Source organism: Durio zibethinus, chromosome 18 (genome assembly GCF_047325235.1).
Source record: "Durio zibethinus cultivar Kanyao isolate XHJ-2024 chromosome 18, ASM4732523v1, whole genome shotgun sequence".
Taxonomy (NCBI): domain Eukaryota; kingdom Viridiplantae; phylum Streptophyta; class Magnoliopsida; order Malvales; family Malvaceae; genus Durio; species Durio zibethinus.
The window spans coordinates 11,924,192-11,937,054 of NC_143179.1; the positions used below are offsets into that span (position 1 = coordinate 11,924,192).

The 12,863-nt window shown below is 30.9% G+C and overlaps 2 protein-coding genes, 1 long non-coding RNA gene and 2 other non-coding genes across 5 annotated transcripts; all 5 read left to right on the plus strand.

The window, feature by feature from the left end:
* Positions 1–671: 671 nt before the first annotated feature.
* Positions 672–1,722, plus strand: LOC111300542 (pathogenesis-related thaumatin-like protein 3.5). Its single transcript, XM_022896172.2, has 2 exons — positions 672–813; positions 892–1,722. Exons 1-2 carry the CDS (start codon positions 765–767, stop codon positions 1,605–1,607), a joined length of 765 nt encoding a protein of 254 aa, XP_022751907.2. The 5' UTR covers positions 672–764; the 3' UTR covers positions 1,608–1,722.
* A 585-nt stretch (positions 1,723–2,307) lies between these two features.
* On the plus strand, positions 2,308–2,390 carry LOC149513729 (small nucleolar RNA Z199). The gene has a single exon (XR_016330180.1). It is a non-coding gene; the product is annotated as a small nucleolar RNA Z199 (small nucleolar RNA).
* A 201-nt stretch (positions 2,391–2,591) lies between these two features.
* Positions 2,592–2,686, plus strand: LOC149513730 (small nucleolar RNA R64/Z200 family). Its single transcript, XR_016330187.1, has one exon. It is a non-coding gene; the product is annotated as a small nucleolar RNA R64/Z200 family (small nucleolar RNA).
* Positions 2,687–5,421: 2,735 nt separating this feature from the next.
* On the plus strand, positions 5,422–7,331 carry LOC111300543 (AAA-ATPase ASD, mitochondrial-like). Its single transcript, XM_022896173.2, has one exon. It carries the CDS (start codon positions 5,613–5,615, stop codon positions 7,128–7,130), a length of 1,518 nt encoding a protein of 505 aa, XP_022751908.1. The 5' UTR covers positions 5,422–5,612; the 3' UTR covers positions 7,131–7,331.
* Positions 7,332–9,684: 2,353 nt separating this feature from the next.
* LOC111300544 (uncharacterized) lies at positions 9,685–12,863 on the plus strand. The gene is made up of 4 exons (XR_002691441.2): positions 9,685–10,059; positions 10,157–10,221; positions 11,349–11,416; positions 12,661–12,863. It is a non-coding gene; the product is annotated as an uncharacterized LOC111300544 (long non-coding RNA).

Sequence of the window (12,863 nt, forward strand, 5' to 3'; positions counted from 1 at the left end):
AGAATAGAGTTACACAAATTGGTATCCATTTCCCAATACAATAATTTGGGGAAGGCAACTTCAGCCATAAATTTGCTGAAACAGGGTTTTTAAATTTGTATTTTGTTCAGATCAGCAGAAGTAACAATTTATTACTTCATTACTACAATAATTTCAATCTATAAGCCTTGGACCTTGTTAAATCGATGAGCCAATATTTCTCAGCTAATAAACAAGCTTGGCTTGGAAAAAGAATTTCAAAGAAAAGTAAAAGGAGTTTAGCTCAGTTTATTTATAGCGCCATCGTTAACAAATAATATCCAATAGGTCGAGAGTTTAAATATCAACATTTACGATTTCTTCCTTTATTTGGAGGCTCCGAACTCTTATCTACCAAAAATAGAAGAAGAATGACCGGGGATCATTCACATCAGACAGGGTGCCATAATCATTGATCTGTTTACGAAATAAGCTTCTGTATGTTATGAAAACGATGCCAAAAGACTCAATTTCAACTGCCATGCTTATTCAAATGACAATCATAGACCATTTGACTCCTCACATATGGCTCAATTCCACATAGTTTCAAATTTTTTACTGCAAATGTCAATTTGTTTATAGGTGATTGGTTTTCTTTAAAGACAAGATTACCTTGTCTGCAAAGATTAAACACATCAAACCTTAAAATATAATCAAACCTGAAGCTAACATTAATAATTCTGTTTCCAAGTTTATATATGATGTGATTTCAAAACCCTTCTGTCTCTCATCCCGACTGAATTCAAATGAAGTCATTGCAGGTTGCTGCTGCTCTTCTCCTGCTCCTGTTTTTTGGTAATGTCATAAACATTTATTATCTAATTTTTGTTGCATATTTTAAAACCAGTTTTAATTCAATGGCAAACTTTGCAGGGCATTCACTAGCACGTGCAATTACATTTTCTGTACACAATAAATGCCCCATTTCTATATGGCCGGCAACTGCCCCCAACACCGGCCATCCAGTGATAGCAGGTGGCGGATTCTATCTCCCACCAGGCCAGACACAGCGTTTTGAGGCCCCGAAGACATGGAACGGGCGGATTTGGGCGCGGACAGGATGCAACTTCACCTCCAATAGGCAACCAGCTTGTGAAACTGGTGACTGTGACGGAAGGCTTCAATGCAATGGACTAATAGGCACACCTCCAGCCACATTAGTCGAAGTTACACTTCAAGGTGATACAGGCAAGCCAAATTTCTATGATGTTAGCCTGGTTGATGGCTACAACCTTCCTGTTTCGGTTGCTACACGACCTTTTTCGTCTAAATGCTCCATCGGAAGCTGCTCGAAAAACCTCAACAACTTGTGCCCTCAAGAACTTGAAGTCCTTAACAAGGATGGGGAAGTTATTGCTTGCAAAAGTGCTTGCTTGGCTTTCAATATTGATTCATTTTGTTGCAGAAATGATTATGGGACACCTGAAAAATGCAAACCAACCATGTATTCAAAGATGTTTAAGGACGCTTGCCCTTCTTATTATAGCTATGCCTTTGACATGCCTCCACCATTGGTAAATTGTGCATCAAAAGAGTATGTAATAACTTTCTGTCCTTCAGCTTGGGGAGCTGATCAGGCTTCCAAATAGAGTTTTTATGCCTTTTTTTTTAAAAAAAATAATGACTAGTTTTTACCATTTGATATGTAAACCTTAATTCACTGTTTGTTCTTTTTCTAATAAGAATTATCATCTCCTTTTTATATGATCTGGATTTGGGGTGTATTTGGGTACCATTTATTTATTGTTTTTATTCTTTTAATTTTTGAAATTAAAAATAAAAAATGCATTTGATATATAAAAGCCAGTATATCTCTTATATATCTAAATGCAGGTTTTATTTATGTGGATTTTTAATTCGTTATATTTTATATATTTCTCATTTTAAAAAATTCACAAATTAATTTTTTTTAATTTATGTGGATTTTTAATGTGTTATATTTTATATATTTCTCATTTTAATCAAATCTAAAATTAAAGGTAGACAAAGGAAATGTTAAAAAAAAAAAAAAGAAAATCAAAACCCAAAAACAAGCCCAACAAAACTGCTCGGCCTACCAGAGTCTCATGAGGCCCATTATAAAACGACATCGTTTCCATCTAGGGTTTATCGAAGCATCCCCATTTATATCTATAAAATATCAGCCAAAACCCAAACTGTTCCCCACCATCGCTTTTCTCTCTATGTTTAGGGTTTCTGGCGATCCAAATTTCGCTTTAAAATCTAAGGTTGGGGTTCCTCCTTTTCCGGAATTTGATTTTTTTTTTTGAAAATTTTGTACTTTTCATCGATCAATTGATGAGAAAAAAGAAAACTGCAACAACATGATTGGATTTGATCCTTGATTACTTGTATTTAAGTTTCTGATAATTTTTCTTTTTTATTTTAATCTTGAAATTTCTTAAAAATTCGTCCCTTTTTTTTGAGAGATATGATGAGATCTTATTTGGTCCGTGTTTCTGATTTAACCTTGACCGACAATGTTTTACCAAACTGTGATATCAAAATTTTCATCAAATTTTTACATTTTTTTTTTTTGCTCTTTGTATAATTTTTTTAATTGTTTTTTTAAGTTTCTGCTGTGATGAATTATGAATAAAAGTCGCACGTCAGACTTCAGAGATTTTTAAAAAAATCTGAGAAGAAAATTCTTGTTTGTGAGTAGAAGGATTTGTTTCCAATAATTTTTTAAACATTTTTATTATTTTTTTGTGTATTTGTAAAATATTGATTCTTGGTTTCGAAGTTGTAATACACTTAATTTAATGATTTAATGTACAAAAAATTGGATGTAAAGTGTAAAATCTGTTAATAATGGTTAAAAGTTAATTTTTGTGAAAAAAATAGAATATTTTGCTTGATGCAAAGACCATATCACATCTATATTCATATAATTGATGTAATCCAAATCCCCATACCGTAAGATGGTTAACTCAAGATATTGTACAGTGTTAATGGCTTTTGGAACTAACGATGAACTGGCTTTTGGTGTTGGAAAGCATTCAAATTAAATTTTTCCAAAGCAACTAGAAAACAAAACTATAATCCCAGATTTGTGCTTAAGAATTAGGATTAGCAATTCAACCTGAATATGTGGGTTCCGATCCAATTCTATTGAGTTTTTATAGAGTTGATTTTGTATTTTTAAATCGACTTTCAAGTTGGATTGGATATGTTCTTTTTAAATTGGAGACAGATCTTATTTTAGTCAAATCTGTTTTAACTTGATTAAATATATATATATATCATATTTTTTATTATTATTTAATTTTATTATTATTTGTATTTTTAAAAAATATATTTTATATTAAAAATAATATTTTATTAATTTTAAATAAAAACAAATTAATATAAATTCATACATATATATAAATTAAATATAAAAATATATATTTTAATATTAAATTAAATTTAAATATTTAATATATAAAATTAAATTAAATTTGAAACGAATAAATTCGTCTCGATTTTATCCGATCTCACTTTATTCTCAGATCTCACGTGTAGTCGGATGGGATTGTTGATTTAACTGATCATGCTGACGTGAATTAGTTTCTTGTAAACAGTATCATTGTTGCCACAATGAATTGTGTTTGTCATCGTTAATAAAACAAATGAAAATAATACATAATATGTGAAAATAAGTAATATTTTATTATATTAATTGATAAATTTATAATTTAAATATTATATTAAAAAATTTTAATATTTAAATATAAAAATAAATATTTAATTTAATTTATTCATGACATTAACTTTGGAAAATGCAATTGCGTACTATGACACAGAATAATGGTTACTTTTCCAAGTTCAACTATTTCCAAATGAATATGACTGAAAGTGCAGTCCTCGTTCAGAATCTCCGTTAATTCAATTTTCTCGCCGCCCTAATGCCCTAACCTCCACCTTTCATAAATACGTGAAAGAATACAAGCCTTTAAAAATGTATTTTATATTAAAAATAATATTTTATTAATTTTAAATAAAAATAAATCAATATAAATTCATACATATATATAAATTAAATATAAAATATATATTTTAATATTAAATTAAATTTAAATATTTAACATATAAAATTAAATTAAATTTAAAACGAATAAAAATTCATATCGATTTCATCCTATCTTACTTTATTCTCAAATTTCACGTATAGTCGGATGGGATTATTGATTTAACTGATTATGCTGACGTGGATTAGTTTCTTATAAACAGTATCATTGTTGCCACAATGAATTGTGTTTGTCATTGTTAATAAAACAAATGAAAATAATATATAATATGTGAAAATAAGTAATTTTTTATTATATTAATTGATAAATTTATAATTTAAATATTATATTAAAAATTTTTAATATTTAAATATAAAATTAAATATTTTATTTAATTTATTCATGACACAGAATAATAGTTACTTTTCCAAGTTCAACTATTTCCAAATGAATATGACTGAAAGTGCAGTCCTCGTTCAGAATCTCCGTTAATTCAATTTTCTCGCCGCCCTAATGCCCTAACCTCCACCTTTCATAAACACGTTAAAGAATACAAGCCTTACACTTCCTTCTCATCTTAAATGGAAGTTTGAATTTCAAAGTTAACCAAATTTTCGCATTAAGAGAAAATAATTTCTTCGAAAATATTAATATTATGAATAATTTTTAAATTATAATAAAATATTTAATATAGTATTTAAATTTTAAAAAATTTTAATTATAAATTTATTAATTAATATAATATTTATTTTTAAAATAATTAATTTTAAATAATAACACATTATATATAATATAATAATATATTAATTAATAAATTTATAATTTAAATATTATATTAAATATTTTGTTATAGTTTAATTATTACATAGACCCTCTTTGAAATTTTGGAAAACCTGACAAACTTCATATTCACACATTGTATAATGGACAAAACTTACAAAATGTTTCATATATAAAATTTATGAAGTTTTTTTATAAGAATTAAGTAAATAAAAAATTTAAATCAATAGATTGATTGAATTTTTTATGAAAATTAATAATATGTATAAAAAATATTATTTATAATTCAAATTTATTTAATATTTATTTTACAGTAAAATTTTTTTAATATTTTTATTAAAAATATTTATTTAATAAATATATCAAAATTTATTAAAAATTTATTAAATTTTATACGTTTAAGTTATGTGATAAAATATTTTAATTTTTAATTTTAATTTTCTTATTTTTAATAAAAAATTTTACCAATTTCACATTAATGAAAGTCTTTTTTTTTTCTTTTTTTTCCCTTATATAATAGATTCATGCTGACTAAAAACAATCAGTTGGAGTCCTTGCAGTAAAAGTAAATAAGTACTCCAGGAAGACCAAGACTCAGTCAGGTAAGACCTCAATTATTTTGGATCAGCAATTCACCATAAAATGACATTAGAAATTAGAGAGAAACCTGTTGCTACTTCATAATGCGAAAATTCAAACTTTTGCAGCTAATCAAAAACACTCATCTTCTCTCTATATAACACTTCAGCTCAGTTCACCAGCTCATAACTTCAAATAGATATTAATTAACAAAAAGTTCTGAGAGGGATCGAGTAACAGAAAATGATGATGATGGGAGACATGTGGTCTAACGTAGGATCAACCATGGCAGCTTTGATGTTCGTATATGCTATGTTTCAACAATACTTCCCTCCCCAGCTCAGGGATCGTATCGAGATGTATGGCAGAAAGCTGGTGACTTTTGCCTACCCTTATACTCAAATTACCTTTGATGAATTTACTGGGGAACGCATGAAGCGTAGTGAAGCATTCTCAGCAATTCAATTCTATCTCAGCAGCAAGTCATCTGCATCTGCTAAGCGGCTCAAGGCTGATGTTGTCAAGGATAGCCAGTCTGTAGTCCTTAGCATGGATTATAATGAGGAAGTCATTGATGAGTTTGAAGGGGTCAAGGTTTGGTGGGCTGCAAGCAGAAGTATTCCCCAAACACAGCAATTTTCGTTTTATCCTACTGCGGATGAGAAGAGGCATTACAAGCTCACAGTCCATAACAGCCACAGAGAACTCATCACTAAGTTTTATCTTAGTCATGTGTTAAAGGAAGGGAAAGCAACTGCAACAAAGAACCGGCAGCGAAAGCTCTACTGCAACAATCCTAGTGATAACTGGTATGGATACAAAAGGACCAAGTGGAGCCATGTAGTTTTTGAGCATCCTGCATCATTTGACACTTTGGCAATGGAGGCAAAGAAGAAAGAGGAAATCATGAACGATCTCAATAAGTTCAAAAAGGGGAAAGATTACTATGCAAGGGTTGGAAAGGCATGGAAGCGTGGTTATCTCCTTTATGGTCCTCCTGGCACTGGAAAATCTACCATGATTGCTGCAATGGCTAATCTTTTGGATTATGATGTTTATGATCTTGAACTTACTGCAGTCAAGGATAACACAGAGTTGCGGAGGCTTTTGATCGAGACATCAAATAAATCAATCATAGTGATCGAAGACATTGACTGCTCTCTTGATCTTACAGGCCAAAGAGAGAAGAAGAAGAAGGACAAAGATGATGAAGAGAAGGATCCAATCAGTAAGAAAGCAAAAGAAGAGGAGTCAAAAGATAGCAAGGTTACTTTATCAGGGCTTTTGAACTTCATTGATGGACTTTGGTCAGCTAGTGGGGGTGAAAGAATCATTATTTTTACCACTAATTATGTGGAGAAGCTTGATCCGGCTCTAATAAGGAGAGGAAGAATGGACAAACACATAGAAATGTCCTATTGTTGCTTTGAAGCATTCAAGGTGTTAGCAGAGAATTACTTACAGATTGATTCTCATAAACTCTTTGGGGAAATAGAAACATTGCTTGGGGAAACCAAGATGACTCCAGCTGATGTTGCAGAGAATTTGATGCCAAAGTCAGATGAGGAGAAGGAAGAGACTTGTTTGAAGAGACTCATTGAAGCTCTGGGGGCTGCAAAGGAGGAAGCAATCAGAAAGAAGGAAGAAGAAGAAGAAGAAGCTCGTCTGAAAGCGGAGAAAGAGAAGCAACAATCTGCTGAAGAAGTGAAGATAGATGGAACAACAGGCAAAGAAGTGAGAGAGGATGATGCAATCCATTAAATAACACCATGGCAGCTACTACTAGTGCAAGCATGTAAAAATTGCAATTTTTTTTGCTGTTTAAATATCCTGAATTTTCATTCTGAAATAATCACTGTTAGCTAGATTTGTACTAGGATCTAATTCAGTAAGTTGGGATCACTTCTTGCTGGTAGTTATTGAAATATAAGTTCAGTTATTTTCTTGTTTTCATCCAATTTTCTCCAAAATGTGTAATATGTTTTTGACAGAACAACAAACTCGTTGCCCTCAGTCTAATACATGAAATGAAAAAAGGACTTTTTTTGTCATCAATTAAAACCAGGAGGGCAGCAAGATGCTAATTGCCTCTTAATTATATATCTTTCTGACTTGGATTCACATGAAAATCATGCTGGATTTAATTGCCAAAATCTTGCAAGTCCATTTCTTCTTCTTGTTAATGAACACACCAAAATAATAATAATAATAATGAACCTGGTCATGTGCAAAGAACTTGGCTTAAAGAAAGATTAAACATTACTTAAGATCTTCTGTTGGCCCAAGTTTGACTTAACTTGGGAGTTGTGACCTGGTTATAGTAATAGAGTAAGCCCAATACTAACCTAACTCTGGCCTAAGTATAATGTGTGAACAATCACATTGCTTCGTTGAATTCGTTTTTCTTTTAATTATTTGGACAAAACTAAAAGGGAAAAGGAGACTTAAATCTTGAATTTGAGCCTTAACAATTGGTCTACATCAATGTAATTTTCCATAGCATACCTTTTCCAATGTTGAATATTGATTCCGCTTTTCTTGCCTAGTCCAACTACAATTGATCCTTCCCATTTTTCAGATTTACACTAATGTCACCATATTTCATTAAAACTAATTCAATAACTCAATAGCCTCTCATCCGTTTGGAATTTAAATATAAAATTCTTGGATTTGAGTAAGTTTTGAATCATGAAATTTTCTGAATAAAAACCAAAATCAAATCTATCACTCATCATCAGATCTGGCTGTCTAGTCATGCTTACAGGAACCTGAAAATAACTCATCTTCCTTTTCCTGACAGGTCAATGTAGAATGTCCCACAGCTGACAATGCCACTATCTTAGCCCGTGAAGGTGGACATTTACAACAAATGATTCAAATCACAGCTCTATTGAACCAAGTAAATCTCTTCGCTAATTGGATCCAGTAAAAGTACAAAACGCAGCTTAAGGTCTTGCTCAGAGAACACGATCAAAATGTAAAGGCGTTGAACTTCATGAATCCAGACAAATCTAGAATCTGATTCTCTTGTCTATACAAAAAGAAAAAAAAAACATGCTTTAAACTGTGGTAGCTTTTGGTCTACAATATATAGTGCAGCCATAGGGTGTCATGACAAATAGAGAATCTAAGGTTTGAGCTTGTAAAATCTTCAGCTTTGCAAGAAACATTTACTGAGAGCAAGTAGGCTTAAGCCATGGCTGTTTGAGGGTTCCCAGCAGTAGCCATATTATGAAAAAAATGAGACAAGATTTTGAAATTTAGTTTAAACTCTTTTGCTTCTAGCTCTATAGTCAACACAATTGAAGCCAGCTCCTTTTTTGCCCCCAAGGACTATGCGAACTGCTGATTAACAAAGAATGGTTCCCCTGCAAAAATTTATCTTTCGGTACATGTGAAAGAAAAGAAAGAAGGAAAGCCACAGGCTTTTTCCACGTTCACACATTGTGGCATCACTCCTATTACATCATGTAGAACAATTCCCTACCAGTTAGAGTTCTTACGACTCATGTATTTGGGAAATTTTCTTTATAATTAAAGATTTAAAGCTATCAAAATTTAAATATTAAATATTAAATATACAATTTAAAATTTTAATATTTTATCAATAATTCATGCGATAATTTGAAAAAAATTCTAACTGAATCTTTAACTGTTTAATCCGAACATATTTGTTACTGTAATATATTATGATACGAAAATTATACTTGTCAAAACTGATTTCCAAGAATCAGACAGAAAACTCCAAATACTAGTAGGTGGCATTAATACTGGTAGACTTGTGCAGGGGACATAATATAGAAGTCCAAGCTGGTGACATAATCCAGTAGAAGAACTTCCCTGGCTTACAAAATTAAAGAAAAATGAATATTGACAGAGACCTTGACACCCTTAGGTCATCCTTCATTGTTGTTTCTTCTTTGACGTTGGAAACTAGTCAGAAGTTTCAATAGCCATGGTGGGAAAAGTACATTAACTTAATCACCAAGTCACAAGCAATCATCTCTTCTGTATATATTAGACAGTTCACTGCAAGAAAATAAGTATTTAATGATAGTTTTTTAGCGACGTTTGTTGATAAACGCAGTTAGATTTCATGTTTTTACAAATTTAGTGACGTTTATATCATAAACGTCACTAAATATATATTTACAGTTGTTTATTACACAAAACATCACTAATCAGTACAAAAAAAAATTAACGATCTTTTTGTTTACAAATGTGGCAAAAAGATATTTTAAAAATTAATTATATTGGATTAAAAAATAAAATGTACGGATATGATAAACTTAGTGGCGTTTATTATGATAAATGCCGCTATTTAGAGCATTTAGTGGCATTTGTTTTAAAGTTTCCGCAAAATCATCGATCCCTTCTGGCAGATTTTCCTCTCTTTCATTTCCCCTATTTTTCCCCCATTCAGTCGAGGCCCAGATTTCCTTGTCATTTTATTTCCTTTTCAATTTCGTTTCTTTTTCATTTCCATATTGAAACCCATTTCGCCCATTTTGCCCATTTGGCAGATCCCTGTCTAGGTTTGTGGATTTTGAGGGGATAGAGTAATTTGAACCAGCTTTGAGGTTCTATTGTGTAGTGTGGTTTTTGTATGCTCATTAGGGAATTCTTTAATTTCATAGGCAGAGGAGCTGGTGGTGTCATCATCATCATCTTCCATCCTAGGAAACTTCATGTAAATAACTCTTACAACCCAAAACTTTTCTTTTTTCCTTCATGTAAATGTAAATTTTTTTGAAAATTTGTTTCTATTTTTTGTTTTGGGTAAGCAGAACTGGAGCTTATGATTTGGGTGAATTAGATGGACAAAACCCTTCCAATATTCAAGACCAAAAATGTGAGTGTTCTCTCTTCTCTAGCTTTCTCAAAAACCTTTTTTTTTTTTCACATATAACAAGTATAAGCCACCTCTCAGATATGGTAGAAGAAGCAAAATCATATCAACTTTAGCCTTCATTAAGTTGATTCATGGAGGCTCCGCAAACTACAATATTCCCTTTGTTCCAAGTAGTCCAACAGTCATCAACGAAGAAAACCCACATTTGCTTTTATTTGTTACCATAAGTTTAGGTTCCATTATGTGCCTGTGTTTTGCCCTTGCAATCTCTGGTTTCCTCATATACTAGCATAGAATTCACAGTTACAGAAAGCATTCAGAAAATAAAATTACTCCAAGAATAACTAAGCAGTTTACAATAAGATCATTTTCTTTTATTGAGCTCCAGGAAGCAACGGACTGTTTCAAGCAAGAGTTGGGTAAAGGGTCCTTTAGAGCAGTTTATAAAGGAACTCTACCAGTTGCAGGAGGTACTAAAATTGTTGCAATTAAGAAACTAGAGAATGTGGAGGAAGGAGAAAGAGAGTTTCAAAAGAAGATGACAGCCATTGGGTGATTTCTGTTTAGCCAAGCTATTGATGGCAAATCAAACAAGCATTACAAGGTGTAAAGGCACAGGAGGGCATTTGGCACCATAATGGCAAAGGAATGCCCCAATACCTGTAAAAGTTGATGTTTACAGTTTTGGGATCATACTGCTGGAGATAATCTGTTGTAGGAGTAGCATAAAAGTAAAGGTTTGTACAGTAGATGAGATACTTCTTTAAAGTTGGGCATATAATTTTTTTCACTCTGGCGAGCTGAATAAGCTGGTGTATTCAATACGACCCAACTCTACGTCCTTCAATGGAGAATGTGATATTGATGCTGGAAGGGACGATTGACATACCCATCCCTCCATCTCCACTTCATCATTCCCTTGATATTTAACAATTTTTAATTATCTCATCACTACATTATATATATCAGGATTGTTCTCATGCGTTTATTTTTGCTTTTAATGTATTTTATGTTTTTATAGTATTAATAATTCTTAAGTTTTGTTAATTTGGTAATTTAGATTAAAAAACATTTAATTAGATTTTAAATTTTGTGTTAATTATAAATTATATGAATGCTAACTATAGGTATCTGCACTTCATCACGATTGCGGTATGCTCTGGCTGCTCTAGTAATCTCTGCTGTTATAAGTCTGGTAAGTAAAAGACAAGCCTGTGTTGGAACATTTTTAAAACTAGATTATGCATTATTTTATGCTTCAGTGGATGTTGGATCATATAATTTACTGTTTGCAACTCGTATCAAATCTACCAGAATAAAAAGAAATTGGTATCCTATAAGGTAATTGATATGTTTAAGCAGATCTTTGGTTGTAATTGATTTTTTTTTTTTTTTTTTTTTTTTGCATTTTAACGATTTCATGTGGATTATGAAGAGGCATTTTTCTTATGGCATGTAGATAAGATTTTATTCTTTGGACCATTACAAGTAGTATAACTCTGTTTCTTTGAATTGAGATTGGTATCCTTGTTGGAATTGAGTATTATTTCAGGTAATTTTTTTGTTTGTATGGTTTAATAATTCTTTTATTTATATAATAATTTATTTAATAATATTGTTACATACCCTATAAATCCTTTTATTTATTTAATAAATATTTTTTCTGTATGGTTTGTATTTGTTTTATTTGTAATAGCTTGGTGCCATTATCTAGAATTGCTGCTAAATTATATCCCTTCCTAGTCTATAAATGCCATAACCTGTGTTATTTTTGGGTTTTTGGATTTATCACTTTGCTGGTGAAAATGGTTGATGCATACCTCATGCATTTACGTTTCTTAGTGCTTGTGTACACATGTTCTTACCAAAAACTGATGCTGTAGTTTATACACTTTAGACTTTGTCAACCAATGACCTCATATCAAATGCCATAAATTTATTTATTTTTTTCACTAATATAATGAATAAAAAAATAAATAAATTGTTATAACATTCTAAGTAACAGGTTAAGAGCATGAGTACAGACATACAATTTATCCTTAATGCGCTGCTGAGTTCTAGTACTTTTCTCTCTTTTGGGTGTTACCAGTTTTGAAATGTGATTTCTTACTTAATGTATGCAAGCTCATTGGGCCAGATGTTTAATTTTGAGGATAGTATCAATTTATTTTTATCTTTTCCACATGATTGGCTTTAATTTACTCATTTTTCCAAATTCATAATATTTTTTATCAAAAAGTTTCATTTCAACAATTTTCTTTCAAAATACTGGAATATAATTTATGGTGTAAGTAAAATAATAACTTTTTCCTAATCCAGGTGCCTTTGTATAATCTATATTTTTCATAAATTATCATTAATTGACTTTGTCAAATAACAAATGTTAATTTAGTTTTTGGTTTTCTAATCATGACTATTAGTTTGTTATTTGCTGTACAGTTTTGCGGTATAGAATAATTTAGCACGGGGACACAAGAGTACATCTTTCAGCTGAGACATCATTGATATGAATGCTGATATATAATTTACTTCCATGGAATTATTGCACTGGAACAATCGGTTGTTATGGCATTAAATTTTTGAAGTTACGTGGATACTATAATAAATTATGTATTTAAATATTTATAATATTTAATTTATGA

What these genes read in the sequence shown, in the direction of transcription:
- LOC111300542 (XM_022896172.2), top strand. Translation starts at nt 765, where the DNA reads ATGAAGTCATTGCAGGTTGCTGCTGCTCTTCTCCTGCTCCTGTTTTTT. An exon ending in TCTCCTGCTCCTGTTTTTTG is followed by an intron (nt 814 to 891) that starts GTAATGTCATAA and finishes CAAACTTTGCAG; the next exon opens with GGCATTCACTAGCACGTGCA.
- LOC111300543 (XM_022896173.2), top strand. Translation starts at nt 5,613, where the DNA reads ATGATGATGATGGGAGACATGTGGTCTAACGTAGGATCAACCATGGCA.